At 48.1% G+C, this 26,694-nt stretch overlaps 13 protein-coding genes and 1 non-coding gene across 16 annotated transcripts; 5 read left to right on the forward strand and 9 right to left on the reverse strand.

The window, feature by feature from the left end:
- Positions 1 to 154: 154 nt before the first annotated feature.
- On the forward strand, positions 155 to 1,026 carry FOIG_10091 (uncharacterized protein; the record flags this gene model as incomplete). The annotated part of the gene is made up of 2 exons (XM_031210384.1): positions 155 to 285; positions 333 to 1,026. The coding sequence occupies 2 exons, from the start codon at positions 155 to 157 to the stop codon at positions 1,024 to 1,026; spliced, it is 825 nt and encodes a 274-aa protein (XP_031059862.1).
- A 31-nt stretch (positions 1,027 to 1,057) lies between these two features.
- Positions 1,058 to 2,470, reverse strand: FOIG_10092 (pyrroline-5-carboxylate reductase). Of its 2 annotated transcripts, XM_031210386.1 has the most exons (3): positions 2,293 to 2,439; positions 2,144 to 2,241; positions 1,107 to 2,094 (listed from the first exon to the last, which is right to left on the reverse strand). In XM_031210386.1, the coding sequence occupies exons 2-3, from the start codon at positions 2,184 to 2,186 to the stop codon at positions 1,214 to 1,216; spliced, it is 924 nt and encodes a 307-aa protein (XP_031059864.1). In that variant the 5' UTR covers positions 2,187 to 2,241; positions 2,293 to 2,439; the 3' UTR covers positions 1,107 to 1,213. The 2 variants fall into 2 exon arrangements, with proteins under 2 accessions (XP_031059863.1, XP_031059864.1); XM_031210385.1 differs by having other exon boundaries at positions 1,058 to 2,094; positions 2,144 to 2,470.
- A 366-nt stretch (positions 2,471 to 2,836) lies between these two features.
- FOIG_10093 (uncharacterized protein) lies at positions 2,837 to 4,420 on the reverse strand. The gene is made up of 2 exons (XM_031210387.1): positions 3,727 to 4,420; positions 2,837 to 3,673 (listed from the first exon to the last, which is right to left on the reverse strand). Exons 1-2 carry the CDS (start codon positions 4,350 to 4,352, stop codon positions 2,878 to 2,880), a joined length of 1,422 nt encoding a protein of 473 aa, XP_031059865.1. The 5' UTR covers positions 4,353 to 4,420; the 3' UTR covers positions 2,837 to 2,877.
- Positions 4,421 to 5,342: 922 nt separating this feature from the next.
- FOIG_10094 (uncharacterized protein) lies at positions 5,343 to 6,818 on the reverse strand. Its single transcript, XM_031210388.1, has 3 exons — positions 6,468 to 6,818; positions 5,611 to 6,418; positions 5,343 to 5,563 (listed from the first exon to the last, which is right to left on the reverse strand). The coding sequence occupies exons 1-3, from the start codon at positions 6,759 to 6,761 to the stop codon at positions 5,448 to 5,450; spliced, it is 1,218 nt and encodes a 405-aa protein (XP_031059866.1). The 5' UTR covers positions 6,762 to 6,818; the 3' UTR covers positions 5,343 to 5,447.
- Positions 6,819 to 7,771: 953 nt separating this feature from the next.
- On the forward strand, positions 7,772 to 9,292 carry FOIG_10095 (uncharacterized protein). Its single transcript, XM_031210389.1, has one exon. It carries the CDS (start codon positions 7,853 to 7,855, stop codon positions 9,200 to 9,202), a length of 1,350 nt encoding a protein of 449 aa, XP_031059867.1. The 5' UTR covers positions 7,772 to 7,852; the 3' UTR covers positions 9,203 to 9,292.
- Positions 9,293 to 9,394: 102 nt separating this feature from the next.
- On the reverse strand, positions 9,395 to 9,466 carry FOIG_10096. Its single transcript has one exon. It is a non-coding gene; the product is annotated as a tRNA-Thr (tRNA).
- A 750-nt stretch (positions 9,467 to 10,216) lies between these two features.
- Positions 10,217 to 11,123, reverse strand: FOIG_10097 (uncharacterized protein; the record flags this gene model as incomplete). The annotated part of the gene is made up of 3 exons (XM_031210390.1): positions 10,217 to 10,455; positions 10,515 to 10,632; positions 10,692 to 11,123. The coding sequence occupies 3 exons, from the start codon at positions 11,121 to 11,123 to the stop codon at positions 10,217 to 10,219; spliced, it is 789 nt and encodes a 262-aa protein (XP_031059868.1).
- A 750-nt stretch (positions 11,124 to 11,873) lies between these two features.
- FOIG_10098 (uncharacterized protein) lies at positions 11,874 to 13,467 on the reverse strand. Its single transcript, XM_031210391.1, has 5 exons — positions 13,303 to 13,467; positions 13,107 to 13,254; positions 12,836 to 13,058; positions 12,510 to 12,785; positions 11,874 to 12,461 (listed from the first exon to the last, which is right to left on the reverse strand). The coding sequence occupies exons 1-5, from the start codon at positions 13,370 to 13,372 to the stop codon at positions 12,045 to 12,047; spliced, it is 1,134 nt and encodes a 377-aa protein (XP_031059869.1). The 5' UTR covers positions 13,373 to 13,467; the 3' UTR covers positions 11,874 to 12,044.
- Positions 13,468 to 14,674: 1,207 nt separating this feature from the next.
- Positions 14,675 to 15,853, reverse strand: FOIG_10099 (uncharacterized protein). The gene is made up of 3 exons (XM_031210392.1): positions 15,122 to 15,853; positions 14,895 to 15,074; positions 14,675 to 14,844 (listed from the first exon to the last, which is right to left on the reverse strand). Exons 1-3 carry the CDS (start codon positions 15,738 to 15,740, stop codon positions 14,813 to 14,815), a joined length of 831 nt encoding a protein of 276 aa, XP_031059870.1. The 5' UTR covers positions 15,741 to 15,853; the 3' UTR covers positions 14,675 to 14,812.
- A 249-nt stretch (positions 15,854 to 16,102) lies between these two features.
- Positions 16,103 to 17,439, forward strand: FOIG_10100 (oxidoreductase). Its single transcript, XM_031210393.1, has one exon. The coding sequence runs from the start codon at positions 16,336 to 16,338 to the stop codon at positions 17,332 to 17,334; it is 999 nt and encodes a 332-aa protein (XP_031059871.1). The 5' UTR covers positions 16,103 to 16,335; the 3' UTR covers positions 17,335 to 17,439.
- Positions 17,440 to 17,595: 156 nt separating this feature from the next.
- Positions 17,596 to 18,610, forward strand: FOIG_10101 (uncharacterized protein; the record flags this gene model as incomplete). The annotated part of the gene is made up of 3 exons (XM_031210394.1): positions 17,596 to 17,848; positions 17,901 to 18,033; positions 18,087 to 18,610. Exons 1-3 carry the CDS (start codon positions 17,741 to 17,743, stop codon positions 18,608 to 18,610), a joined length of 765 nt encoding a protein of 254 aa, XP_031059872.1. The 5' UTR covers positions 17,596 to 17,740.
- Positions 18,611 to 21,464: 2,854 nt separating this feature from the next.
- FOIG_10102 (guanine deaminase) lies at positions 21,465 to 22,991 on the reverse strand. The gene has a single exon (XM_031210395.1). It carries the CDS (start codon positions 22,921 to 22,923, stop codon positions 21,559 to 21,561), a length of 1,365 nt encoding a protein of 454 aa, XP_031059873.1. The 5' UTR covers positions 22,924 to 22,991; the 3' UTR covers positions 21,465 to 21,558.
- A 146-nt stretch (positions 22,992 to 23,137) lies between these two features.
- On the forward strand, positions 23,138 to 25,297 carry FOIG_10103 (uncharacterized protein). Of its 2 annotated transcripts, XM_031210396.1 has the most exons (5): positions 23,138 to 23,354; positions 23,408 to 23,852; positions 23,907 to 24,250; positions 24,308 to 24,826; positions 24,876 to 25,297. In XM_031210396.1, the coding sequence occupies exons 1-5, from the start codon at positions 23,170 to 23,172 to the stop codon at positions 25,072 to 25,074; spliced, it is 1,692 nt and encodes a 563-aa protein (XP_031059874.1). In that variant the 5' UTR covers positions 23,138 to 23,169; the 3' UTR covers positions 25,075 to 25,297. The 2 variants fall into 2 exon arrangements, with proteins under 2 accessions (XP_031059874.1, XP_031059875.1); XM_031210397.1 differs by having other exon boundaries at positions 23,138 to 23,852.
- Positions 25,167 to 26,514, reverse strand: FOIG_10104 (uncharacterized protein; the record flags this gene model as incomplete). Its single annotated transcript, XM_031210398.1, has 3 exons — positions 26,438 to 26,514; positions 25,287 to 26,388; positions 25,167 to 25,236 (listed from the first exon to the last, which is right to left on the reverse strand). Exons 1-3 carry the CDS (start codon positions 26,466 to 26,468, stop codon positions 25,167 to 25,169), a joined length of 1,203 nt encoding a protein of 400 aa, XP_031059876.1. The 5' UTR covers positions 26,469 to 26,514.
- Between the last annotated feature and the right edge of the window lie 180 nt (positions 26,515 to 26,694).

Here is a 26,694-nt window from a genome sequence, read left to right on the forward strand (position 1 = left end):
TTCTTTCTGGAACACTGGGCTGCTATCATTTTTGCAACGTGCTGTATCTTATCAAACATCGCGACATCAACGCTTTGACAGCCTCATCTGATCAAACATTACCTACAAACCATTTGTTACAGACATCCGCTCGTCGAACCTAACACCATACCTCATGGAAAAACACCAAGATGTCGCTGAAACAACATTCAGTCGCAGCCATCTATGGAAGCCCATCGTTGGGGACATAGCAGCAGCAGCTATCTCCGCAACTCTAATAACACCAATAATCACAGTGATTGACCAGTATGTCTCATAACCTCTCGTCACAAAACTCAACCAACAAGCTTCAGATCCATGGTAGAGAAGGTCTCTTTCAACAGACCTCTCGCACAGGGCATGAAAGTCCACAGCTTGAACGCTATCAAACATCCAGGCCGCTTCATCTTTAGCCGTGCATTTGGCTACGTCTGGACTCTATACGGAGCGACGTATGCTGTGTCAAATGCATCAGATACGCTCGCTCATGAGTTCCACAAAGCGGCTGTTGGGACGATTACCTTTGTCAATACGATGATAGTAAATGTTCCTCTGGGCGTGCTGAAAGATGTGCGCTTTGCTCAGATGTTTAGTGCTTCGACAACGCCGACTGATAAAGTCGCGCCTGTTGTTAAGCCTGGCGTTCCTAGAGCCGCTACAGCTACGTTTCTTATGAGAGATGCCATCACGATCTTTGGGTCGTTCACCATGGCGCCTTGGCTATCATCTCTCATCCCTGATAGCTTGTCATCAAGCCCGCATTCCAAGGCGATCATATCGCAGTTGACAGTGCCCATTTTCTCACAATTCTTTGCTACCCCAGTCCATCTCCTTGGGCTGGACTTGTATGCCCGACCGCGGGGAATACCATGGGTTGAGCGTTCGGCACAGATCCGAAGGGACCTGTTCTCAGCCACAATACTGCGGTCTCTGAGAATCATCCCGGCTTTTGGAGTAGGGTGTGTGGCAAACATGGAGGCAAGGTCAAGGTTTCATAAGCTGTTATAGGGAATGCTCTAGAAGGACTATCGGTACAGCATGTAGAAGGGAAAGCAAGGTTCATACATACGGGAAGGCTAGTATAGTAGATCGGAGATAATTTACATTTTGGAGACAGTCTAGCAGGGCAAAAAGGAGTTGGTGTCCGGTAATCGGGTACAAAATACCCTCTATCATATTCTGTTCCTGGCTAAGTCTATGAAGTAGGGCGTGTATCATTAACATGGGTAGTAGTCTCCATCAACCTTGCCAGAGTAACGGCCTCCCGTAGTGCACGTCCAAGATGGCCCCTTACTCCCGCTTCTTCTAGAACCATGATTCCTCCAATAGTGCAGCCCTCAGGTGAAGTCCCCTGGTCTCTCAAATCCCCGGGCTGCAGTCCACTCTGCAGCATTGCAGCGGAACCCTTCATAGATTGGTAGATCATAGTCTGTGCAGTAGCCCTGGGTACACCAACGGCCACGGACGCGTCGATGAAGGCGTCGCAGATAATAGCCCACATTGCTGGCGTAGATCCTCCAACGGCTGTCGTGGCGTTCATAAGACGAGGAGCGACTTCGGTGGTTCTGCCGATGGTGTTGAAGAGGTTCTTGGTGAGATCCATAAGCTCTGTTGGGACTTGAGGCTCGGTAGGTGATTTCTCAATGGCGATGAGTCCCTCTGAGACCATACATGCAATATTGGGCAGAGTACGAATAACCCAAGCCCTTCCAGAGGCATTCTCCTTGGTAGTCTCGCTTCCGTAGAGGGTAGATTCGAGCTTTTCCTTCGTCCAGCCAGCAGCTACACTGATGAGAAGCTTGCCTGAAAGAGCATCTCGAATGCCGTCTTGGGCGAGAACATCGGCGATATCAGCTGGATCAACACCTAAGACGATCACGTCGCCATTTTGTACAGCTTTGACATTGTCGCCACGAGAAACAGTCAAAATGCTACTGTACTCTGAAAACTGGCCATTCAGCTTTGACTCTGAACCTTCTGATCGCACGCAAGCGATGATCTTTGTGAAAGGCAGATCTGTCTTGCCGTCCTTGATGGCAGGAAGCAGATTCTTCACAATGGGCTTTGTGATGTTTCCTGCAGTCGTCAGTCAAAGCACTGCAAACTCATTGGGCGCTCGTCTTACCTGTTCCCAGAATGGTGAGTGTGGCATTGCTAAGACCAGCCATGGTGGTAATATCTGGCGTGACAGGGGACACGATTTAATGCAGCAAAATATAATGTCTTATTCGCCAAACGATCAGACAAATTGCAGCACACCAAAGAGATACATACACATAAGAAATGTGAGCAGCCAGCCGATCTTGTGACCTCACACGGAGAAATAGACCAAACCACGACTGGAAAGACGTTGACAAGTCGTGCAGGTGCAGGTATGTTATCTCTTTGTTTTGATGAGGGGTAGTATCAACGGAAGCGCTGCCGATGAAAGATACTGAACCGTGGGGTAGAGCTAAGCTCCGCATTTATAGATAGCCCAGCGGGTTGCAGGGCTACGGGACCCTCACCGGCGCCACAGGATGTGCGATGGAACACGTTTCAGTGCTCGTGATACCTTGTGAAAGATGGAGGAATTGAGTTTCTGGATGTGAGACCCCACTTTGTGAGTACCGACAGCATTTGCAAGGGTTGGGAATGTGTCATTGACAAGAGATCTGCATGGATAAGAAGAGTGTGTGAGGTGCACTGACATCCATGTTATCTCCCAGCTGAGACATTCTAGCGCTATCAGAGCGGTGAATGATAGAGCATCCTTTGCAAGTGAACATTGAGACTGAACGAATACACGATGGCACAGATAAAATTCTAGAATTAATTCCATTCTTAACTAATAATTATTTGCAGTTATAAACACTTTTCTCATCGCCAAAAAGCCAACCGTCTCCAAAGCTCACTCTTCAACGCCGAATACTCATCCAGCGTTCTAGCAGCAGCATCCCTATTCTCGATAGCCCTTCTCGTGAGATAAGCCATGCACTCTGGAAGCGTACCCCACGTAGTACACTTATAAACCTCGGGAGCCACCCCCGCATCATCCTTTAGCTTCAGCAGCCCGAAGCTAACCTCGTCCGACATACCATGCAGCTGCGCAAACTTGACCGGCACAGTCGGAAGACCCGCCTTTGTGCGCTCCTGGTGGGTTTCGTGAGCTTTGACCAGCGACTCTTTGTTGTGGCTTGCTAGGAGGAGCTGGGCGGAGGGGAAGGGCTTGGTGGTGCCGAAGGAGCGGAATTCTTGACGTAGAACGCCCTGGGCGATTTGGTTGTAGGCGTCATCGGTGTCTTGCTTTGTGTCGTGGATTAGGGAGCGGGGATCAGAGGCCATGTAGGCGCCGCGTACGACCTTGATGCCCAGTGTGAAGTTCTTGTCCAGAGCAGCTTGGAGATGCTTGGCCAGAGTGTCGTAGGTGCTCTTGAGATAAGCCTGGTATGTGTTGTAGAGAACGACTTTGCCGTCCGTGTTGAACTTTTGTTGCAGTTCCATGCCAAGACGGAAAATGCCCCATTGGTAGTGTTGTGATTCGGCATCGATGAGGATGTATGCGCCGCGGTCTTTGCACTTCTGGGAGATCTCGTGGCAGGCGTCGACGAATTGCTTGGGGAGTTCGGTGCCATTGGCGAAGGCGTCGCAGACTCCAGGTCCAGCGCCGGTCATCCTGAAATACTGTTAGTATGCGATACTGTGAAGGATTGAGGTGAGGCGACTTACTTAACGGCCAATTGATCACCCTCACGAAGCAGATCAACAGTCTTGACAGTTCCCTCCCTCCAAGCCTCAATATTGTCACACCACTGACACTCATTCGAGCTCGAAGCCTCAATACCAAAGCCCTGGCCTTTACCAGTCTTGGCATCAAAAACAGTCTCTTTTGCAAACGTAAGAATCGTTCCTTTGAATCCCATATCCTGCAACGACTTCATGGTACATTGCGTCTCAGCGCCTGTCTCGCCAGCGCAGAATTGTTTGTAAAACGTATGCTTCAGCAAGCCCCGCAGCAGTGGGTTGCGATCAACATTGAAGAGATATGGGTTCGTAGGGTTGGAGAGTTTTTGAAGAAGATGTAGCGATGGGATGAGAAGCCATGGTCTTGAGGATATGGAATTGACCAAGAGAGAGCGGTAGAGAACTAAGGAAGGGAGTTCTGAGAGTGGTGTCTCTGCGCCTTTGACGACTGGTGTGTTTGTGCGTGTCGCCTCAAGCGCTGCTGCGGCGTTGGTGGAGGAGTAGCGAACGAGCGCGATGAGGCTATCTCGCCGCACTCGCGAAGTAGGGCGGAGTGTGAGGGTGAGGCCTTGAGCGGCGCGTGAGCGAGTAGTAGTTGAGAGTGTTGTCATGTCAGGCACTGAAAATCTCTTCACAATTCTTACTGTGTTGGTGTAGAGGGAAGAGAAATGGCAGTGGCAGTGATAAGATGTGCTTTTTTGAAGTGAAGCACCATAACCTTATCATCTATTTGACTTGGAACCCCCATCTCACGCGGCTCTAACAACATTTTGGTCACACCCTATCGGCACCCCAACCGATACGCGTTCCCTTTGAACAAACACCGCGGGGAAGCGGGGTAATTCGTCACATGGACATCTTATCAGACCGTCATCGGTGTCTTTTTTTAATTTCATTATCTTTAGCGAGGTGCGTTGGAGGTCTAGACTTGGAAGCGGGAGAGTTTCCCGATGGTTTTCGCTAACCCCACTTTGGTCACGTATCACAGAGATATGCACTCTTGCTAGCTACGGGAATGGCACCGTTGGTCTTGGGATCTTATCACATCTGGAGAAGTTAGTCCGGATGCGGTAGTTGGGGGGTCAGGGCGTGATACGCCATGCATCGGCTTGTCCTGGCGAAGGGCAGGGGTTGGGACCTTGGGTCTCGGGTTTGTATTACGCTAGAAGCCGTCTTGCATATTCTAGTTTATATCGGAGGTCTGACCGGCGTGGGATGGAATTGGATACGAGTGTTTGTTTGGTGAAGGAGACATTGGGGTCGGTGGGGAGCGGTTATGGACGGATCTAGTTCTGCGCCAGTGACCTTGGAACGTGCGTTGAGTTCAGGGGTCGTGTTGCTGTCCTGGAGTCTTATGCGATCTGCATGTTCTCGAAGTATCTGAGGGGATGTGTGAGAGGCCCGATGCGGAGTCTCCAAATCTGTTATCTGCTCGTTGATCGTCGATGACGGACCGGGAGCACCGATGAAGAACCCTGCGTTCGAGCCGGTCAAGTTGGAACCGGCACAGCTGAAGGAAAGTTTTTGCATTATTATGGACTGCCCCGTAGTTCTCTGAACATCACTGAAGTCAAACTTATGTGCACTGTCCGGGAAGGTTGTGCGGGATACAAGCAAGTCTGAGTAAGATGTATCAAGGATTTTACTAGTATGGAGTCCTTTCACTCGAGTAACGCCTGCCAATTGCGGCTTGGTATCCACCGACTTCACTGTACATTCCGGACCACCTCATCTAATGATTTTGCCACGTACTCAACGTTGTGATCATTCAGGCCTGCAAGACTTATCCTAGATGTGTTCGCCATGTAGATGTGATATTGCTCTGAAACCACGTCAGTACGCATCTCAAAAGATAGAGAGATTACTTACCTTCCAAACGTTCAATCTGAGGTTTGCTAATACCAGTGTAACCGAACATGCCAGTTTGGTTAACAATATGCGACCAGTCTCCCGGGGTCCCCAGCCGCACAAGCTCGTCATATAGCTTCTTCCTCATCGACCTGATTCTCGAGGACATGGTAACAAGATCTTTGTGCCACTGCTTCAAGAGCTCAGAGTTTCCAAGAACAGTAGCTGCGATTCTAGCTCCATAGACTGGAGGATTTGAGACAGTCTGTCGTTGAGCATTCTGGAGCAGTGAGAACACCGTTCTTTTGGCATCCTCAGCCTTTGTCACGATTGCTGTAAGTCCTACTCTCTCTCCGTAGAGACCCATGTTCTTGGCGAAGGACATGCATATCGCAGCTTCGAGGCCGAGATCTTCGATGATGTACTTAATCGCCCATGCATCTTCATCGTAGTTACCCGAGTTGAAGCCAAGATAGGCCGAATCGATGATTGGAAAGATTCCCTTCTCTTTAATCACAGCTGCAATTTGTTTCCATTGATCATGAGTTGGATCGCAGCCAGTTGGGTTATGAGCGCATGCGTGGAGAACAACAGCAGAACGCTTATCGGCTTTCTTCAGGGCGCCGATATAACCTTCAAAGTCAAAGCTTCGATCTTTGTAGTAGGGTGCTTTTACTACGTTGAACCCGATCTCTTTAAATAGAAGATCATGGTTTGACCAGGTTGGGTCTGTGATGATGACGTTCTCAATACCTGAGTTGGCCTTGCGAAGAACAAGACCGGCTAGGAGGAGAGATCCAGTTCCGGAAATGGATTGACAACTCGCAATCTGAAACGTATCAGCGACCAGACGGACACGAAGGCGCAATTTAACCCACTCTGTTCTCTTTGAGCGCGGAAGTATCGTGGAACAACAACTTGGTAGCCTCATCTCTGAAGCTCTGCAAACCCTCAATCGGCAAGTATTCATGACCAGCATTACCAATCAGCTTCTCAGCCTCCCTCACAGATGGAAGAACCCAAGGCTTAGCGTTCTCATCGCGATATGTGCCTTGCCCAAGGTTCACCTTCTGAGGGTTCTGGTCTGCGTTGAAGCGCTTGGTGACTTCAAAGATGGGGTCGGGCGGGATGTATTCCGCTGCGCCAAAGGCAGAGTGCTGTTGAGCGGACATTGTGATATACGAATGTGGAGATAGTGTTGTCAGATAAATATGGTAAGCTTGAGCTAGTATGTCGGCAGGTTGGAGCGATTCTGTTCCTTTTTGTTATAAGTTCTTCGGTGGTTTAGCCCGGCGCGGGGCTGGCTGACTCGGTGGAGGCGGCCCGACATGTTACGGGCGGAGATCCGATCCGTTGATACAGCACGAAACACGTCGGCGGTCATCCGGTTTCTGATCTGCTTATCTCATGGCTATGTCCTATCCTTTTGCATTATTCCGTAATAACGAATAGTAAATGGTTCGTTGAGATGATTGGTTGAGCTACTCGCAAGTGTTAGGCTTTTGCGGACGGATGGCCATGACAAATCTTCCAGCACCAGAACCATTCAAGCACTGCCATAGTGATCCTCCAGAACTACATATCTTAAGTGAATTAGGTTTAAAATACTTGTTGAATTTGTCACTTGGGCTCCAAGCTCCTGCGTAAGTGCTTCGTGTTATGACAGAACCACCAGTCACGATCCCGTTCAATAGAGCGGTGGTTGCAAATCGCCGGTATCGATACATATTGGTTTTAGACTATTTACAAACATTTATCTCAGCTTTAACGCGATTACATCTTTGTTTACAACTCCCGGTCCGTAATGCTGCGTTGCATGGATGACTCTCAAGATTTATGTGAGTACGTGCAACTACATCGTTCATTTCACGTCTGTCGGGGAATCTAGTCTGCAGTTGTCCATATTCTAGTATACATTCTCATTCAAAACCCCGCAGAGATTTATTTTAAGGTCAGGGGGATGGATGAAAGTATACTGGAGGCCATCCAGATCTTACTCTCACGAGTGGCAAGGCTTCTCTCTAGCGCAGTCTTTGGGTCAAATAATTATCACAAATTTATCCATGCATGAGCATCCGGTGTGTTGAGAAATGTCAGACTCATTGAATGACCTGATAGGTCGATGTCTGGAGCCAAGGATGCTGTCTTACAACCAGTCGGCCGATATGACAGCATGCGCCGCTCTCCGACGGATCACGGGGGATGAGATCGTAAGCAGTATAAGCAATTGACGTATGTCCAGAAAACATATAACGCTTCAAAAATGGTCTTACTCTTGCAATCGATAGTATCAGATTTCGCGATGGCCTCACTTGACTCTTTGCCCTGCGAGATTCTTCTACAGATCATCCGCGACTGTTCTCCCCAAGAATTATGTCATCTCAGTTACACTTGCAAGCGCTTGGCATCAGTCGCTGGAGACTGTCTATGGAGGGACATTGAGTTTCATGAGAAGGGATATCACGAGTCGAGCGCAGAGCTCAACGAGCCGTTGCCTTACAAATCTCCCAATCGGCTTTACCATGATTCGATAAGGGATGGTTGGCAGAGCGATATCAGCGAAAGAGCCAAGAGTCTCTTCGCCATGCTGCAGGCACTCCACGCTCACGGTGAAGGACGCCTAAGGGAAGTTGCTGGCAGGGTGAAGAGTCTGTGTACCGTGATTGAGCCACAGTGGAAGCCCGACGAGAGTTCAGTGGCAGAGCCAGTTTCTGTTTGGAAGCTCTTACCTTACTTCAAGAACCTCGAATACTTGGAGCTTCACGGCGCCTATGAAACTTCCTACTACAGGGAGCTTGAGGAGATACGAGAAGGGCCTTTGACCAAGCTGCGGTTCGCAAAACTCTTCGCTTACATCCCCCGATCTGTTTCAACTTACGTTCTCCAATCCCACGAAACGCTCGAGCGCCTGGAACTTGGTATGTTGGATCCGCCGCTGCCCAATACAGTCGGTATCAGTGAACATGCTGGAAATCATGGCCGATGGGAACACCAGCCCAGGGGAGTCATCCCAAGCCCACTTGGACATTTCATCCCCGATGCCCGAGTCCCTTTCCCAAGCCTCAGGCACTTATACTTGTGTTCACCTTGTAATAGCCATGGTGATTACTTCAACCAGCATAATTCGTGGTCGACTTACGCAGAGCGGAACTGTCTCGAGGCATGGAAAAGGCTCATCCTGGCGTCTCGTAGGACTCTGGAGACCCTCGTCATCGAACATCGACCTGCAGCAGGAATCGAAGACAACGAAGGGTTCTCTGAAGACGAGTTTCTCTCCACCGGAAAGACTGGTGCTGGCAACAGGGCATTGTTGGATGCCATCGGGGACATAATCATCGATAAGGACAGACTTCCCAGATTGAAACGAGTGTATTTGTATGGATTTGTTGCTGGCAGATCATCTGAAGCATCGTCTGTCGAAACACCCGGAGACTGGTTGATGCATGGGTTGGAAGCGAGAGGAGTCACCTGCGAAGCCAGAAGGGGAAAATGGTGTCTGTTCGATCAGGACTCAGGCGAGACAAATTGGGCAAAGTGGACTGGAGATGGGAATAGTAATCTTCACGATGGTTATATGGGTATCCGGTGGTACTCACTTTTGGCTCGGGTATAAGCGGTGAAATGGGACATTTAGGGCCTTCATGTTCATAGCACTCACTGACTGCAGCAAGCCTGGAAGAAGAAGTCAACAAGGTTCAATGACCATTATTTGACAATATTTCCGTCAACCTAAGACTGATCAATGAGGGTAGACAAACCTCAAAAAAGATCGCCAAAAGTCTATGGTGGATGACACCACCTTATGTGCCTTCACACGGGATCGAACCGTGGACCTTGTCATTACTAGTGACACGCTCTACCACTGAGCCATGAAGGCCCCTTCTGATTGGATGAACTGAGTAGTTGGTAATTTACATTATCAAGCAAACTCAAAAGTAACTTCTTGTGATCTGATGGATAATGTTACAGCGCGTTAACAGCAATCTTCAACCAGTAGCACTAGCACCACTGAGACAATTGGCCATCTCCATATTGCATCCCAATAGCCAATTCACGTTATAATTCACGGTATGGTTAAACAGATGGTTTCGTTGATGGGCACATAGTATGCACTGGCCAGAGTAAGGCTTGAGTAGACATGCTCTCAGCAGACCATGGAGGGAGTAGAACATGAATGCAGGTATTGAAGAAGAACTTGATACGTCATGGCTTACTACTTGTGCCGCGGGAAGGGCAGCAGACTCGCAAGCTATTTTTCTATCCATACCAACGGCTGTGATGGCAGAGTTTTGAGCCAATATGTCGAGCGGCGACATCAACCAAGATCTGAGTGTTCTATGAAGAAAGATATGTAGTTAAAGAAAGAGAAGGGTGAAACAGGACCCTGTCAAGAAAAGTTCAGGGTATTTCTAATCTTGGCAATGAGACAAGTTAGAAATTGCTAAATTAAACAACCTTTGCATCCCAAATAATATAAGCCTTCCCAGAACGGGTAGAATTAAAGTTAATTATTCATGGAAAGCCTATATACTAATCACCCTGCTGCTGTGGTCCATAGTTTTGAGGCATAATACATTTAAACAGGAAGTTTATAAGAATGTAAGTGAATGTGCAAAGGGAAGTATGGCTATCCAATGTTGGTAACCCGATCAGCAATCCAGTTGGCGACAGCAGTGGCATTTTCATTGTAATCCCCGTGCGTGTCCAACATAGTAATGAACCACCAGAGTGGGGCGCCCACAAAGGGGACAAAGGGCTTCCAGGGGATCGTTTTATCACAAAAGCTATCACCTGGGCGGCAGACACTCAGACTACGCGATGCGGCGATTTTGCCCATGGGTTGCTCCGGGTGACCGAGGGTAACAGCTACGCAGACGCGAAGTCAGTTGCAAGTTGTCAATGCTGTGGAGGGTATAGGTACTAACCGGCAGCGATGTGCTGTGTCACACCGGCAGTTACATTTTTAGCAGCTTTATGTAAAAGCTGGGCGCCCTGGCTGTAACCAGCGATTACAATCTTGGTATCGGGGCACTGGCTTGCGGCCTGTAAGTAAGGTGTCAGTATCTCTCTCATTAGAGATGCGTCTTCGTGTTTTGACGTACCTGGTTGATTAGTTTAGCCATGGTCTTGCTGCCTTCGTTACAGCCTCCTTTGAAAATGTAGTCCCGCCTCCTCGCCTTGTAAGTCACGCCCTGGACGGCCAGGTTCTCTAAGCCAATACGGTCGGCAAGGCTATTGAATAAGGCGGGACCGGTATTATTTGCTTTTCCTACATTGCCTGCCTGCCTGCTTCCTCGGGCGTAGATCATGGTGACATTGCGGCAGGGCGTCCCGTCGGTGAGCTGGTTATAAGTTTCGTTCGCGAATGGGAATCTTCCAAGGAAAGGGGGCTCGTCCTTGCCACAGCGTTTGATGTGGTATTCGAAATGGGTGTCGAGTTCGGCGAGAGGGGGGGCGAGGGCCTTGGTCTGCTCTACGACAGGAGCCGCATAGACAATGGCCGCAAGAGCGATGAGAGCCTGAGTGGGCTTCATGAAGGATAGAGGATTCGACCAAGGGCCGACTGATTTGTCGCTGCAGAATTGTACAGACCAGATTCGACTCGGGGAAGACAATGAGTAGGCATGTTGGAAACAGAGGGAATGAGGGGTAGCTAGTCATTATATGATTAAATGTGTTGCTTTTGTTGATGTTGTTTTTATTTCGTATTATTCTTGTTTGCGTTATTTGTCTTCGTGTTCTTTTTCCTTTTCTTCCTCATTTTATTAAGCCCCGTAACCTTATCCCCCCCAACAGGCCGAGGGTCGATTAAATGTCGGTCTTCGGGCGACAAATGCCATGTTCTGGGTATTTCTTGCTTGCTTAAATGTGTTGATACGTGTCTTCTGCGTGTGGCTTTAAGCCCGTATCAAGAGAGAAGTAATGCCGTAGCCACATATCAAGTAACAAAATCATAGCGCCCTTTGAACAAAACCACAGTACAAGGGCGTCATACAATACGCCAAAAGAAAACACAATGACCTTAATATCGAGTCAGCAGATCACGCCTAATTTTATCTCCACAATGGCACAGAGTGGAGAGATTTCTGAGCGCACATCTAAGGGTATTGCATTCCTTAATTTTTCGGTCCGTCTCGAAGCCTCTGGCCGCCTGGCACCACTTGGGCCTCGAAACATGGTCTTGTTCATATGGGCACGTAGTATACACTGGCCATGGTAAGTCTTTAAGGAAAACGAACTCACAACTTCGAACCAACATGTCTTGAGCAGCAGACATGGCCCAATCATCTAAGAAATTCTAATCATTGAGTCAAGGTATATAATAACGTAAAAAGGTTTGACGAAAGAAATCATTCATCCCGCTGCCAGCTATCTATCCACATATCCGTCCCGTCCTACTCATCGTCATGTCCACCATCATAAAAGACATCAAAAACCGCTTCGCTCTCTGGACCTTAGTTCGTGGTAGAGTAGGGCTGAGGATTATAGGGATGCGACACCAAAGGGTCGTTGGACTGATATCCCGTCATGTTGACTGAGGTTGTAGAAGCATTCCGGTTGTCTTGCTTGAAGATGAACAAGATCGCCTTGATGGAGTCGGATGGGTTCAACATGGCGAGCCAGGCATGGATACCCAAAGGACCGCCCTGGTATGACCCCTCAGGCATGTTGCCCTGCTCCAACTTGGAAAAGTTTCCCCGGCCATGGCCAGACATGTAAACGCTCCATGGGTAGGCAAACATGAAGAACAGCGACAGAGGAGCCATTTCGATGCAGATAACGAGGTTGGGAATACCGACGTGAACATCAGCGTAGGTGAGCGTGTCGCTGGTCTTGAGAACGTTCTGGTCATTGAGAACGGTAAAGATGATCTAAACAGTCAGTGTCATGATAAAGACGTAAGAAGGGATAGACCTTACACCTTGGATAAAAGTCAAGCCGACTACGATCTTGAAAGCAGTGAGCTTCAGCATCGGGTTATGGTGGGCGAGGTCCTTCTTGAGAAGGAAGTACATCTGTAGAATCGAGAGGACCGAAATGACGAGGGAGATCGACATGATGATTCGGAGGTAGATGTTGGCGAAGTGTCGATCGTTGCTTTCTTGACAGAAGATACCGGCGGCTTGCGTAATATCGGTAGCGACTGCAACACCGATTGCGATGACGGGCATCTGAAAGATCATGATCCAACGTGTCTAGGAGGCTGTCAGTAAGATTTCTAATTACTGATAAGAGACAACCGTACCTTGAACCACTTGATACCATTCTTCTTCTTTGTAGCGAAAAACACGTCTTGTTGGTCTCGGTTCGGTGATACATAATCACAGAGGAGAAGGAAGAAGGATCCCAGCGCGAAACCCTCGTAGACATGAAGCCAGGGTTCGATGTAGACTGCTGCATGGGGGAAGCAGATGCAGAGGAACGAAATGATGGAGAACGCAGAAATGAGTGTGCCGATTCGCATGATCCTGAAATCGTTAGAACGACATGGGGGTTTGAAGGTAGGCTATGCGTACTTGACTTGTTCTGAGGGGTTGGAGAGATGGGTTGCGTGCATCATGTTGATGAAGAACATGACAATCAGAGCGAAAGCAGCAAAAGAACCGCCGATGATCATGCTCAGCTGGTAAAAGCTCAAGCTACCGGTGATATTCTTCTCGGCATCTTTCGTATGTTAGCTAGATGTTGACGCGTCGGCGGGGCTGGTAGTACCTTGGGCGAAAGAATGCGTAGGGCAAGTAGCGTTCGACTTATCGTCGTCGCCGCTTCTAAAGAGACCCATCGTGGTGGTGTTCTATAAAGTCGAGAAAAAGGAAAAAAGGAACAAGTATATGCTGAGATGTAGTCGCTTGTCTGTCGTGAAGATGAGATGTGAATTTTCGCAACCGGCGACAGAAGCTCAATATATACAAATCCCAACACCGTCATCTTCAAGCTAGACCCCTGCAATGAAACCCTCAGATACTAGGTAATCTAAGCGCAGTGTGAGCACAGCCAGCTATGGATCAGCGTCAGCCCTACGGCATAGCTTCCCACCAAAACGGCCATTGATACGACCGATCTGCCGACCTTGGCACCTTTTCTGTATCGTGAACAACGGGGTGCTCCGCGGGCTTGTCCGGTAGATGCGGGGATCAGCGTGTCAGCCATTAATAGCTTGCCAGGGGTTTGGGAGCGTTGTGATTTGTCGGTTTAAGTGAGAGCGGCCGGCTGGCTTACTTTTGTGGCTGTACCCTGTCGACTTGAAAAGTCGCTCTTGTGAGGAGTTGATAGGGTAATGGGAGTAGTTGAATCCACTTTGTTCAACGCTCTGCCAAGAAATTCATCTGGACCCTTAAATATCCTATCCAAGCTTAGCTTCAACCATGTCCTGGTCCAATCTTAACGCGAAAAAAGACTTCTTTGATGAGATCTCAATTTGAAACAAGATATTAACATAAATGCTTGTTCTTGCGGCCTCCTAGGCAGTGCGAGATCGGCAGCTGTAGTTCGAATGAATTCCTGCTTTTAGCATCTCCATTCGAACGTGGCTTAGAGGAGTGACGATGTCGCTCGAATGGTTTGTCAAAAGCGGTCTAGCTTCACGATGATCAAAATCACAACCCCACCTCGCGTTTAGATAAGGCGGGAAATCGGCACGATAAGGAAATTATCGAAACTTTTGCTCAATGCGGTTCAGATTAGGGATGATCATATCGAATTGGTTTCAGAGCATGAGATTATCCTTGCTGAAGGATCTGAAAGGATCCGCTAGGCAGTCTTTTTTATTTCTCTTGGAAAACCTCTGCCGAAGGCTACTCGACATATCATTGCCACTAGCTCGACGCGAAGGTGTCTTGAAGCTTTGTGTGACATACCCTATACAACGTAACACTCATTAGTTTGCGGACCAACAAAGTTACTCCTCAAGAAGGATTGTTAACAAAGCTGCGCAGATGAATCTTTATTTTGGAGCTCGAAATCAAGCTTAGATTACAATTAACCTGGGCTAAGAAGGTCCAAAAATCCTCGTAAGAACGGAGAGTCGGAGGATGTATCACCGTCTCGGTTTGTTGCGTACGCTTGACAGGAAGTCAGAACTCTACCTGGAATCATGCTTAACATTTCTTACACGGCTTTATTTCTTCTATTAGCTTAACATATCCTTCTACTCATGATACTCGGGCCCCAAAGTCCCCATACTAACGTAGCCTTCGCGCACTTTCGTTCCTGCGCCTACTCTTCACTTCAGAGCTGACCCTGCATGTAGCCCACCTACAATAGAGTCAGTAATCATACATCCAATCAATGACTTGGGAACGAACCTGTAACAAGCATATCTGCACCTGTTGTAAACGCAGCTGCATCGCTCAGTAAATAGCACACCATAGGTGTCAGATCCTCCGGCACGCCCAGCCGTTGTAATGGGGCTCCATTTTCGTACCAGTCAAGGATAGCCCTCTTCTCTCCCTGTAAGCGTGCTAATAGAGGGGTTTGGATCGCTCCTAGCCCATGATTAGTGGCATGACTGAGATTGTCAAAGATGACTTGCCTGGCGAGATGCAGTTGACCCTGATGCCATACTGACCCAGCTCGCCGGCCAAGGGACCCATAAGACCCTTGATAGCAGCTTTGCTGGCATTATAAGCGGATTTTGGTTGCACTGGAACGTATAGACTTTGCGCATTGATGCTGGCGATCGCAACAATACTTCCAGGCGTTTTGGTCTCGACAAGATGTTGTGCGAGAAGCTTGATAGTCCAGTACGTCCCCATAACATTGACGTTGAGGACTCGCTGGGTGACTTCCCAGTCAGCGTCGAGCAATGGTGTATCCATCACAATGCCAGCCGCCGTGAGCGCTCCATGAAGCTGTCCGCCCATGGCATCAACACACTTAGCAAAAGCCTTCTCAAGGGAGTCTTGTTTGGTTACATCGCCTTGGGTGTAAAATGTCTTGACGCCATAGCGATCACTCAGAGATTTGAACTCTTCTACCGGCTCGGGAGCTGTGTCGATGACAGCGACGCCGCCGCCTAGTTGGGCTATGGCTTTGGCACAGGCAAAACCAATACCTCCACCTCCTCCTGTGATGAGGAAGTTCTTGCCGGTTAAATCAAATCGATCTGTGACTTTGACGTCGCCAAGACCGCGAGGGTTGAAGGTTGTCATGATTGCGGAGATGTGAGGCTGCGAGATTACTGGTGCTCGGGATGAATACTTTTAAATTATATGATAATCCAGCTTATATATATTCTCAGATAGAAGATTGGCTTGGAGCAGTGGCTATATACTCTATTTGCTATGAGATTTAATGATAACGGCTTCTTCTGCCGCAAGCGCCATGATCCACGGCTTCAGAAGCCGAAGCGACTCAACACTGAGAGTCCAAATTGCGACGCCATGATTCGCCAGAACCAGACGTAGTGAATGCGGGGTAACCAATCCACAGTCTTTCTAGATATGGTTGGATTTGGTGTTGAAGCCGATATCCGCTGACTCTTTGGAGTCCTGCTAACGATACTTAGCGCGGAAACATTCCCTACACGCCAAAGTTGCCGCCGGTTATCAGATAACGGCATCGCACCCGAAGATTTTGTATTTCTGTGCGACAATCTGTAGCTTGTATATGACCTGAGAAGAAATGATATAATACACATAACAGTCCCCAAGTCTTATCAGATATTCCTGTACCAGAAGCCAAACCTCTACTCGTCAATTACCTCAATCAGTGTTTGTTCATCACCTGAGTTCCCCTCCTCATATCATGACTGAAACCGCGAAGACCAAGCCACGCGTCAGTCTTGGGCTCCTGACATTCGGCCCTGAAGGCTCAGAAACCTACGGAAGCCGCATTACCTCCCTCGACACCTTCAACCAATGCCTCGACTACTTGCAGTCGCGCGGCTACAATGAAGTGGACACAGCCAGAACCTACGTCGGCGGTCAGCAAGAAGGCTGGACCAAGCGTACCAACTGGCGAGAGCGCAACCTTACTCTTGCTACAAAGTGGTATCCTTACAAACCTGGCGATCACTCCAAGGCCATTGTCAAGGAGAATTTGAACAAGAGTCTTAGCGAGCTTGGTTCCGATAGCGTGGATATCTTCTATCTGCACGCACCAGATCGATCCGTCCCGTTTCAGGAGACGCTTGAGGCTTGTGATGAACTTTATCGCGAGGGAAAGTTCAAAAGGCTTGGCTTGAGCAATTATGCGGCGTGGGAAGTTGCTGAGCTTTGCACCATTGCGGACCAGAAAGGATGGGTCAGACCAAGCGTTTATCAGGCTATGTACAATTGCTTGACTCGCGCCATTGAAGAAGAACTTGTTCCATGCTGCCGCAAATTCGGGATGGATATTCTTGTCTATAATCCCTTGGCTGGTGGTGTACTTTCAGGTCGCTACAAAAGCAAAGAGATCCCCGCTGACGGCGGACGATATTCTACCCAGGACCCGGTGATTGGGGCGATGTATCGGGACAGATACTTCAAGGATGTCAACTTTGAGGCTTTGAAGGTGATTCAACCTGTTGCTGACAAATTGGGGTTGACGCTCTTGGAGATTGCATTCAGATGGCTTGTTCACCATAGCAAGCTCAAGGTCATGGATGGCAACGATGGGTTGGTTATTGGTATCAGCTCGCTCAGCCAGCTTGAGAGTAATCTGGATAATGTTGAGAAGGGTCCGTTGCCAGAAGAGGTGCTGGAGGTATTGGATGAGGCATGGAAGATCACCAAGCCTTCCTGCTCTCTTTACTGGAGATAGCCCTGTTATTGTTCTCCCTCACGAATCGACTCTGATGAACTGAGAGTTGTTTCCCAGAGGTACGATGTGACCTTATAATAAATTCCGCTTCATCGCGGACTCTGCTCCAACTGCCTCACTGTTTTGCTTTTTCTCTAGCACTAAGATCGCTTACTCGTAATGTTATGTCTGTTTACATCGCCCCCACTATTCCGATTCCAGCTGTGGTCAGCTGCCCAATCTAGCCAAGCGTGATAATTATCGTGTTCTCACGACGGCGCAGCAACGCGCTGCTCCACGAAACCACTCATCAGAACATTACCTACTCATCCCTTTCCACCCCGAGTGATCCAAAGCCACTAGGAACTGGAAGATTTACAGACTTTGTGATCGCCTTTATTGAAACTATTCGATCTGAGCTATCACGATGGTCCGCCCGTCCACGTTTTTGATCTTTAGCCTGTTCGGCTCAGCTCTTGCTGTCGCCGCGCCGCAGTTTGACCAAGGGGCGGAGTTACGCAAGTCAGAATGTGATGTATGTGACTCTTAACACGTCTTGTGAGGCTAGAAACTAATGAATGTGTCAGAATGGCTGTTTCGATGACAGCTTCCCCGGCGGTTCATGTACCAATGATCCAGCCTGTATGTGCACTCAGAAGAAGTACCGTGAGGCCTATTTCTGCTGTATGGCCAAGAAATGTGATGCAGATGTGATGCCTGGTCAGTATCCTAAAACTTTGGAAGACTGAACTCCTCTAACGAACTACATGCAGAATCTGTCGAGCGCCAACATACAGAATGCCAGGCCAGGAACCTCGACTTCACCTTTGACGCTGAGAAAGTTTGCGGTATCAAGTTGGAGGCGACCAGTACCTCTGCTGCTTCGTCAACCACGAGACATGCCGGAACTACTTCGCACATTTCACACGGATCTTCAGCGACATCGGCCTCGGCCTCGGCCTCTGCGACATCAGATGCAGAAACCACCAGTAGCACCGAGGGTGCTGAGAGTGCTTCAAGTACTGCTCAGGAGTCATCTACAGGTGGCGCAGCCCCTGTGACTGACAGTGCACCACGGTTGGGTGCCCCTCTTGGGGCACTGAGTGTGCTATTCATGGTCTTTGGGATGCTGATATTCCACCATGCTTTTACGACTATTCCTCTGAAGACTCCTCCGAGCCAGTCTCTGAGCACTCCGAACCAGCATCAGAGTACTTCGTCGATGGGTTTCTTTCCAGCACATCAAGCCACTCCTCATCTGGTTCCAACTTCAACCTATTCTTCACACACTCAATAGTAATACCGAGTTTGAAAGCAGGGTCTTAGAGCTGCCATGGCTCTGGCATATCCACTGTCGACGTCCACGCGATGATAGTAGGCTATGGAAACAATTCCTCATAGTCGATCAGAGTTTTGATCATCTCGAAGTCGCAAGGCAATAATACACAGTCAGAAATATCGCTGTTGTCACCTGGTATGTGTCTTTCGTTTATTGCAATATCCTGCAAAAACAACACTTTCAAGCTCGGTGGTAAGTGTGCTCTGAGCTTTGGTAACCAATCTATATCGCCATCGTAGATGTAGGATCCAAACAAAACTCTCGGCGGGATGGCGATATATTGAAGGGATGTGAAATCCGCAAATTTCATGCTTCCGCCTGTGAAGGAAGGCCGCTGGCAGTCCCAGCAGAGTTTTATGACCTAGATAGTCTCCCGAAAAGGTCTCAAAAGCCGCGTACAGTCTGGCAGATCGAGGTTTATTTCATGAAAAGGGTGGTGAGATTCGAATCGCCTTAATGACTTTGCATTTCACAAGAGCTTTTCCAGAATCTTTTCTGGGTACTTGTGAACTTCCAGGTGGAGGGACACTGGACTCTCTAGAGGAATCTACAGAATCATCAGCAAACCTATGGAGCCTCAAGTTCTGGAGGCGCAGAGATGTAAGGCTAGAATAGTGGAAAAGCTTTAAAGTATCTTACGACAAAATAGGCGGGTCTGCGCCCCCGACAACTTAAGATACTGTATTCATAATTAACCCCATCATTGTCGTGATCATCAGTACCAACGTACCTGTCTTCAACCTGGGCTAAGGCGTCATGCGTGTGCCCAAAAGCGCATTATTATTTGTAATTGTGCTTGGTGTTACGTCACGATACACCCTGGGGTACGTTGTTATTGCCAATCAATGTCTTATCTAATGGATAATTAGTGACATTAGATCAGTGACAAGTCATAGAAAACACGGGAGTCAAGAGTGATTCCTTGGATCATTTCCCCATTTTTGCAAAATCTTGCAGAGTTGCAAGTTTATATATAGAGATAAAACTTTTAGGTGGTTACTGATCGTGTTGCTATATGCTCCTCAATATCAATTTTCTGACTGATTCAGTGACCTATCGTATCTATAAATTAGCATGCATGGAAGTGATTGCTAGTCTAGCTATAAACTAAACCTAGAGTCGTATTACGTTGACTTGAAGCTCATAACTAAACAATCACTTGATTGCTACAATCACAAATAATCTCAACATGTGCATCTCCGTCATCACACATGTCATTGGCAAATGTGGTCATGAAATCACTCATGAGGTCCAGACTTTAGACTGCGATAATAAGGACAGTGGAAACTGTGCTTTCCTGGAACTAAATCCAAGCAGATCTATAGAAACGGACTGTTTTCCATGTAAAGAAGCGAAGAAGCTGGCGGAAGAGGAGGAGAGGAAGAAGGCTAAACGCTTATAGCTTGAGGGGAAATCGAGACTTAGAATACCGTGGACGGATATGATACACACACGTTGTAATTTGAGTTACGCTTTTCTAGAATCCATAAAAAGAGCTGTGACTTAAATACAATAATCACATATCCTGATTCAGAGAGTCGCTCCAAGTATAAAATGCTTCCCTCAGACCCCCCTTTTCAACAGTTTCAATATCCCAGGAATAGATTTCCCACACGTCCACCTTATGATAGAGCAAACAATGATCAAAGTTGCCATCATTTGACTCTGAAACAAAATGTGCAAAACTACAACAATACGATATTGGGGAACTTGCGGTCACCTAACCTCGTGGCACCATGAAGAAGAGCCTTGCCCTCAAAAAGAAACGGAACAATGCAACATAACATGTGGAGATGAATGGTACACGTGGTATCGACCTTGCCTACCATGTCAGGAGCCGGAAGATGAGAGGAAGAGACGCCTAGGTCTATTGTAATTGTGGTTCATTTCCTTGCCGGACTCAAGTAGTTAGTCTTGGTGATATTTAAGATACTTTTCATATACGAAGTATCTAGTTGAGGGATTGATTCGCCATTATTCACATTGTCTACAGGCTCGTCTCTGATTATCTCTGGGAGGAGTCGCCTCCGGGCAGCTAATTTAGACAAGAACTTGGCATCACTCTCCATGCTATAGAGGTATCCACGATCCGAGAAATAATATTACCACGAAGTGACTCAGAGGCTCAAAAAACATATAAGTATTTTCGTATCCCGCTTGGTCCTCCCCAACCTTCAACCTTTCATACTCTTGATAATCAATTTATCCTGACAAGATATCGGAACTAATCTTGAAAACAACTTAACAATCATATCCTTTAGTATTGCAATAACTATGTGCGTTACTACAGATGTATACCACTTCGGCTCCTGCCACCACCTTTTGTTCAAGACTGAGGTCAAGAAAGAATGTGAGCACAAGCTTAAAGGAGAACCAGGTTGCGTGGAGACAAGGGACCACGTGAGTCTGGAGACTAGTATCTTATGCGATCCATGTAAGAAGCTCGAGGAGGAACTAAAGAAGAAGGCTGTGGAGGGCAACTATTAGTGTCGAGTTTTGGTCTGCAGCAGGTCAGCTTTCAGTATCTCGAACATAGCTAGCATGTCCCAAAATAAAATCATGCCATAAAATAGAATAGGTTAAGTGCGAAAAGTGAACCTCTGCAGCATGTCGCGTGCTTGAGGTTGAGGGACGAAGGTGAGGCTGAAGGGTAGCCATGTGTTAGTGGCGTTAGGGGAGGCAAATAAGACTTATGTAGACCGTCGTAATCCTCGGGGTTCTTTGATGAGTATACTTTGATACCCTTACTCAATGTGGAGCTTTCCTGTTCCCCGAGGCAGGCGGTAGTGATGATCTGTTAAGACGAGTCGCTGTGAGCATGAGGGCATAAATGATTGAACGATGCGTCACAATGGTGTATACAGGGTCTTTTATTAACCCTATGAAGAGCCTAGAGACTGTCGGAACTAATTGTACTCTTGGCTACCTGCCACTCTGCGGCCCTTGACAAATACCTGTGCCACATTCCTGTCATCACCCGTCATAACATACTTCTCAAACAATCCTCTCAGTGAGTCTTCCTCCTCTCTTGGAGTCATAGCAGACTGTAGTCCTGTCGTGGTAGTCACCCAAATAGCATCGAACTCCTTACCAATTTCAAAGTTTCCGATCTTGTTTTCGAGACATAGGACCTTGGCGCCCCCCATAGTTGCGAGGTAGAATACTTCCTCAAGTGAAAGAGCCTTGTCTTCGCCCTTGGACATAACTTCGCGGGCATTTGAAGCTATCATCGCTTGTCTGATGACTGCTAACATCTGAGATGCCCAGCCGCCTCCACTATCGGTACCAAGACCGCATTTAATTCCGCGACGGAGGAAATCGCGGATAGGTGCCACCATGAAACCACCGCCGATTGTCATGTTGGCAATGGGGCAGTGGGCGATGCCACATTCCAGTGCTTCAAGACGTTCCTTTTCGTAGTCGGTCATGATGGTGCAGTGAGCAAGGATGCTGCGCTTGTTGAGAAGTCCGTAACTCTCATACAAATCAGCCTCGCTCCCTTTGAACTGAGGGAAGAGCTCCTTGGTGAAATCAATTTCTTGCTGGGCTTCGTTGAAATGTGTTTGCATGGCCAGAGTATCATCTGCCTGTACCATATCTCCAAGCCCACGAAGAAGTTCGTCAGTGCAGCAGATTGCGAATCTTGGTGTAACAACCGGCTTCACCAACCCCTCTTCACCGTCTCCGGCGGGGCTAAGGGCACGAATATGAGCAATGCACTCCTTGGTCTCGCGAAGAGAGCCCTCTGCACTTTGCTCACGAAGATAATCTGGTGCATTTCTGTCCATGTTACATTTTCCGACAAACGCGCGCTGGCCTTTCGCGTAACATATATCCGCTAAAATGCGCGTCGCTTCAGCGTGACGGGAGCCATAGTACGAAGCAGTCGTGATTCCCTGTCGCAGAAAGTCCTGAACAGTATGTTCATACATCTTTTTTGCGTACTCTGGATCAGAGAAGCGTGCTTCGAAGGGAAACGTCACCTGGTCAAGCCAATCGAGGATGTGAAGGCCTTGGCCAAGACCCCGCATCGGCCATTGAGGAGCGTGATTATGAGTGTCGACGAATCCCGGTATCAGAAATTCACCATGAGAAAGAGTATGGATTTTGGCATCTGAGGGAAATGCATCTTTGGGGACAGCGGCAGGGTTCTTCCAAAATCCTGTAATGACGCCGTTGCTGATGAGGAGAGTTGCATCGTCAACAAATTCCAGAGTTTGGAGGTCAAGAGAGTGAATGGCTGCACCGCGGAACACCACGAGAGATGGCATCTTGAATAATTGAAACGAGACGTTAGTCACACAGTAAAGGGAAATAGAGAAGAGTGTAGGTTGATCTTCATATGCTTACATTGGAAAGCTCAAATACCGTGGGGCAGCTCCGATAAGCGTCACGTCCGCGTATAACCATCCAATCACAACGCAGGTGATTATCGGGTCAGCTCGGTTGAGTTTGAGACCAGGCCCCCCTCTCATTCCTCACCACCTAACCTTTGCGATACCCTTGAGGGAGTCAGTATGGAGCATCGTTCAAGTGATGCAGTGGCCCTTCGATCGACGCAGCGAGCGCCGCGGAGTTGCCTGTCATGCTCATCTCGTAAAGTCAAATGCGATAAATCTGTTCCTTGCTCACGGTGCATCAAGCGTGGCCAGGCTGAATCATGTGTCAGGGAAATGGTCCTTATTCGCGGCCAGGTGACCACGTCTGTGAATCATCCTCATTTTGTTTTTTTTATTGAATCTGATAAGATAACAGATGGCAAGACGGTCCCGAACCTCCAACATACCAAGAGCTCAAGGAAGAGAATCACCGTCTACGACGAGAGATCATGGCACTCAAGTCGCGGGAAGGCCGCCGACCAACCATTAATCCTGCACAGGCCCAGCAATTCGAAAACTCACTGGATGATGTAGAGTACACCCCAGGTGAGCTTGATGATGGCTTATGGGAAAGCCTTGCCTCGGAATCCAACATCGACAGGTCATCTGTATTGAACTGGGCGGATATCATACTGCCCGACGAAGATACTAGCAAGAAACTTGTAGAATTTGACAGGACGTGGAACTCTTGGGTACATTATGCCCTGGAGTATCCTCAGTTCAAGGACGAATGTGACCATTTTGTCAGCAGTCTAGAGAAAGTTTTAGCGCTCGATAAGGCTGACGTTTCATGGCTCGCTCTCTACTTCAGTGTCCTCAGTGTAAGTTGAGATATGTCTGACAGGTACCAGTAAAACTACTGACGGGCGGTGCAGACAGCACTTTTGATGATGGAAGACAATGAAGCTCAAAGTCTGCAGCTACCGAATGACCTTCCCATGGAACAGGTGTCTCGAAATTGGTACGACGCTGCCATATTCTGTCTCCACAAAGCAGACTTCCTGCGGGTCGCCAATGTACACAACGTGCAAGCAATAGCTGTTCTGTGCATGACCTTCAACAACCGTGGAGATTCGGAGATGGGTCATCACTTGCGAGTTTCTGCGATTCGGATCGCCCAAACTCTACGCTTAGGTCAAGATAATGACAAAAGAGAAGGACAGCACCTCAGCATCGAGGCAGAGCGTCGTCTATGGTGGACGCTAGTAATCTGCGAGTGGTAAGGTTACATGTCATCAATATGGCTCCAAAGGCTGATTACTTGCTTTCCAATCAGGTTGAACTTGACGCATCAATCACCAGTTATAGACGAATCCGACTTCAAAGTCTCCTTACCATCGATTCCCCATCCCGCGCCACAGGGAGGTCTTGTAGACCCCGTCCACTATCACATCTTCATGGCTCGGACATCCCAAGTCATATACACATTTCGCATATCACTGAAATACGGCTCAAAGTCCCTGAATAATGTTGTCGACATCGTCAAGGCTGCGGATGAGGGGTTGGCAAGTATCATAGACACATTGCCTGGCCACCTGCAACCCGAGAGTGACGCAGTCACTAACACAGAGATACAAGCCCTTGAGGCTACTCAGCCGTGGATCAAATGGCAACGGTACGATTTGACTCTCGTGTTGTTGCACCTTCGAATGCACATCAACCGTGTTCTCCAAAACCAGTGGCTATCATCTCCCGAGGAATATCATTGGGCACGAACAGTCAGCGTCACATCTGCCATGAGCCTCATTTGGATTAATCGAAGCTGGGACCAGCCAGCTTCAACCAGAAAGCAGTGGTAAGACAACCCCACCCCTGAGCTCCCTGGCAGCATACTGAATCATAAGGGCACTTTCGTATCATATTTACTCTTCGGCTATGTTTCTGCTGCGGGAATGCCAAAGTACCAGCTCGAAGGACAACCGGGAGTACCTCGAGGCTATTGAAGCTGGGCTTGTCTTGCTCGACGCTGTTGAGTCACATAACCTACTAGCTCGCCATGCTGCTCGAGTCTTGAGGCAAAGCATAAATGAAGCTGTTACATGAATGTATTTTAGGTTTTGAGAATTTGTTAAACTATCCATCTTGTTATAGATACTAGGCGGCTTGACTTGGCAACTTGTCATAAAGCAACAAGCTCAGGGAAGAACTTTGGCATCCTTCAGTGTATCGAAAACCTTGCTCAGGCGCTCCCAACTATCCTCATATCTTATTCAACATTAGCAAGACTCAGCATTTCCGAAAGGCGTTCAACTTACCCAGTCCAACCAAGCTTTCGTGCTTTGCTCATACTAATCACGAGATCATAATTCCTGCCCAGCACAAAACCGAGGAATCCCCACGTAGCCTCTTCCAGTGCTTTCTCATCCAAGCCCTCTCGCTTAGCGAGTTTCTTCCAAGCTTCCTTGACCTCCGACTGCTGGCTCCACTTCACCAAATCGATGGTCTGCTCCATCTTGCCTGGTGTGGTGATACCTTTGAGTCCCGACTTCTCCTCATGCAAGCTGATGGGAGGAACGGGATTTAAATCTGTAGATGAGCTCAACGAGTGAGATTGCTGGAATTGGGAGGCATCAACCTTCATCCCGAATCGTTCTGCGACTTTAGGCCATAGGTTCTGCCAACTCTCAACATCACCATTGACGACGTTGAAAGCCTCATTGGCAGCCGAAGATTCGAGCACGACCCATTCACAAAACTTTGCATGAAGGTTGGCACTTGTGAAACAGTCGAATCCAGTGTAGAACCTCTCAGATCCAGGAAAGACAAGATCTTTACCAAGCTCTTTGCTGGTTGCCGCGTAGATGCCAACCGCCGTTGCAAGATTCATGAAGTTTCCTCGCGCATAGCCAATGACATCATTGGGATAGGTCACATTCCAGCTAACACGGCCGTTGGACTTGTCGCAGAATTTCTTCAGGATATCCTGCTGACGGTAGTAGAAATTGGGCGGAAAAGTTGACTGGTCAGTCTGGAAAGGATCAGACTCAAGCATAGGATTCTTGACAGGTCCGAGATGGACACCATACTGCTTCGCGCCCGTCACTAGTAGGAATCTCTTGAGTCTCTTGTCAATGCCGTTCTTGACAAGGGCATCTAGGAAGGCTTGTAACATATCGCCATTGACATCCCAGTTCTTCTGTTCATCTGCCTCCTGGAGGTAAGCGGCAAAGAAGACGTATTCAGCCGTGATACCCTGCAGGTTCTTGGCTATCTCATCGGCGTTCCCGGTGAGGTCGATGTGTCTGTGCTCAACATTGGAAGGGAACTCATCTTTCTGAGAGCGCGAGAGGGAGTAGACTTTGCTCCATTTCTGGGGGGTTTGACCCAGCTGATGAACGATTTCACGTCCAAGAATGCCTATCACGATGGTGAGAAAGACAGCTACCAAGCTGGGGATACCACGTACCTGTCGCTCCGACAACAATGGCGGTAGACATGTTTCAGTGTTAGTTTTAGGTAAGATTAATGTAATTTGGATTGAAAGATTTTTTGTGATTTTGAATCACAAGAGAATGTTCTATTTGTGACAGGCTTATGTGCTGACGTTCTTCACGACGGACCAATTGATGATATCAGTCATGCATCATTCTCCTCACCACCTAGACTTTGATGACGAGTTCATCATATGCACAATGCGACTCTAAATTTTGCTGATCACGGCAG

The sequence above is a fragment of the Fusarium odoratissimum genome (genome assembly GCF_000260195.1).
Source record: "Fusarium odoratissimum NRRL 54006 unplaced genomic scaffold supercont1.17, whole genome shotgun sequence".
NCBI classification, from domain to species: Eukaryota; Fungi; Ascomycota; class Sordariomycetes; order Hypocreales; family Nectriaceae; genus Fusarium; species Fusarium odoratissimum.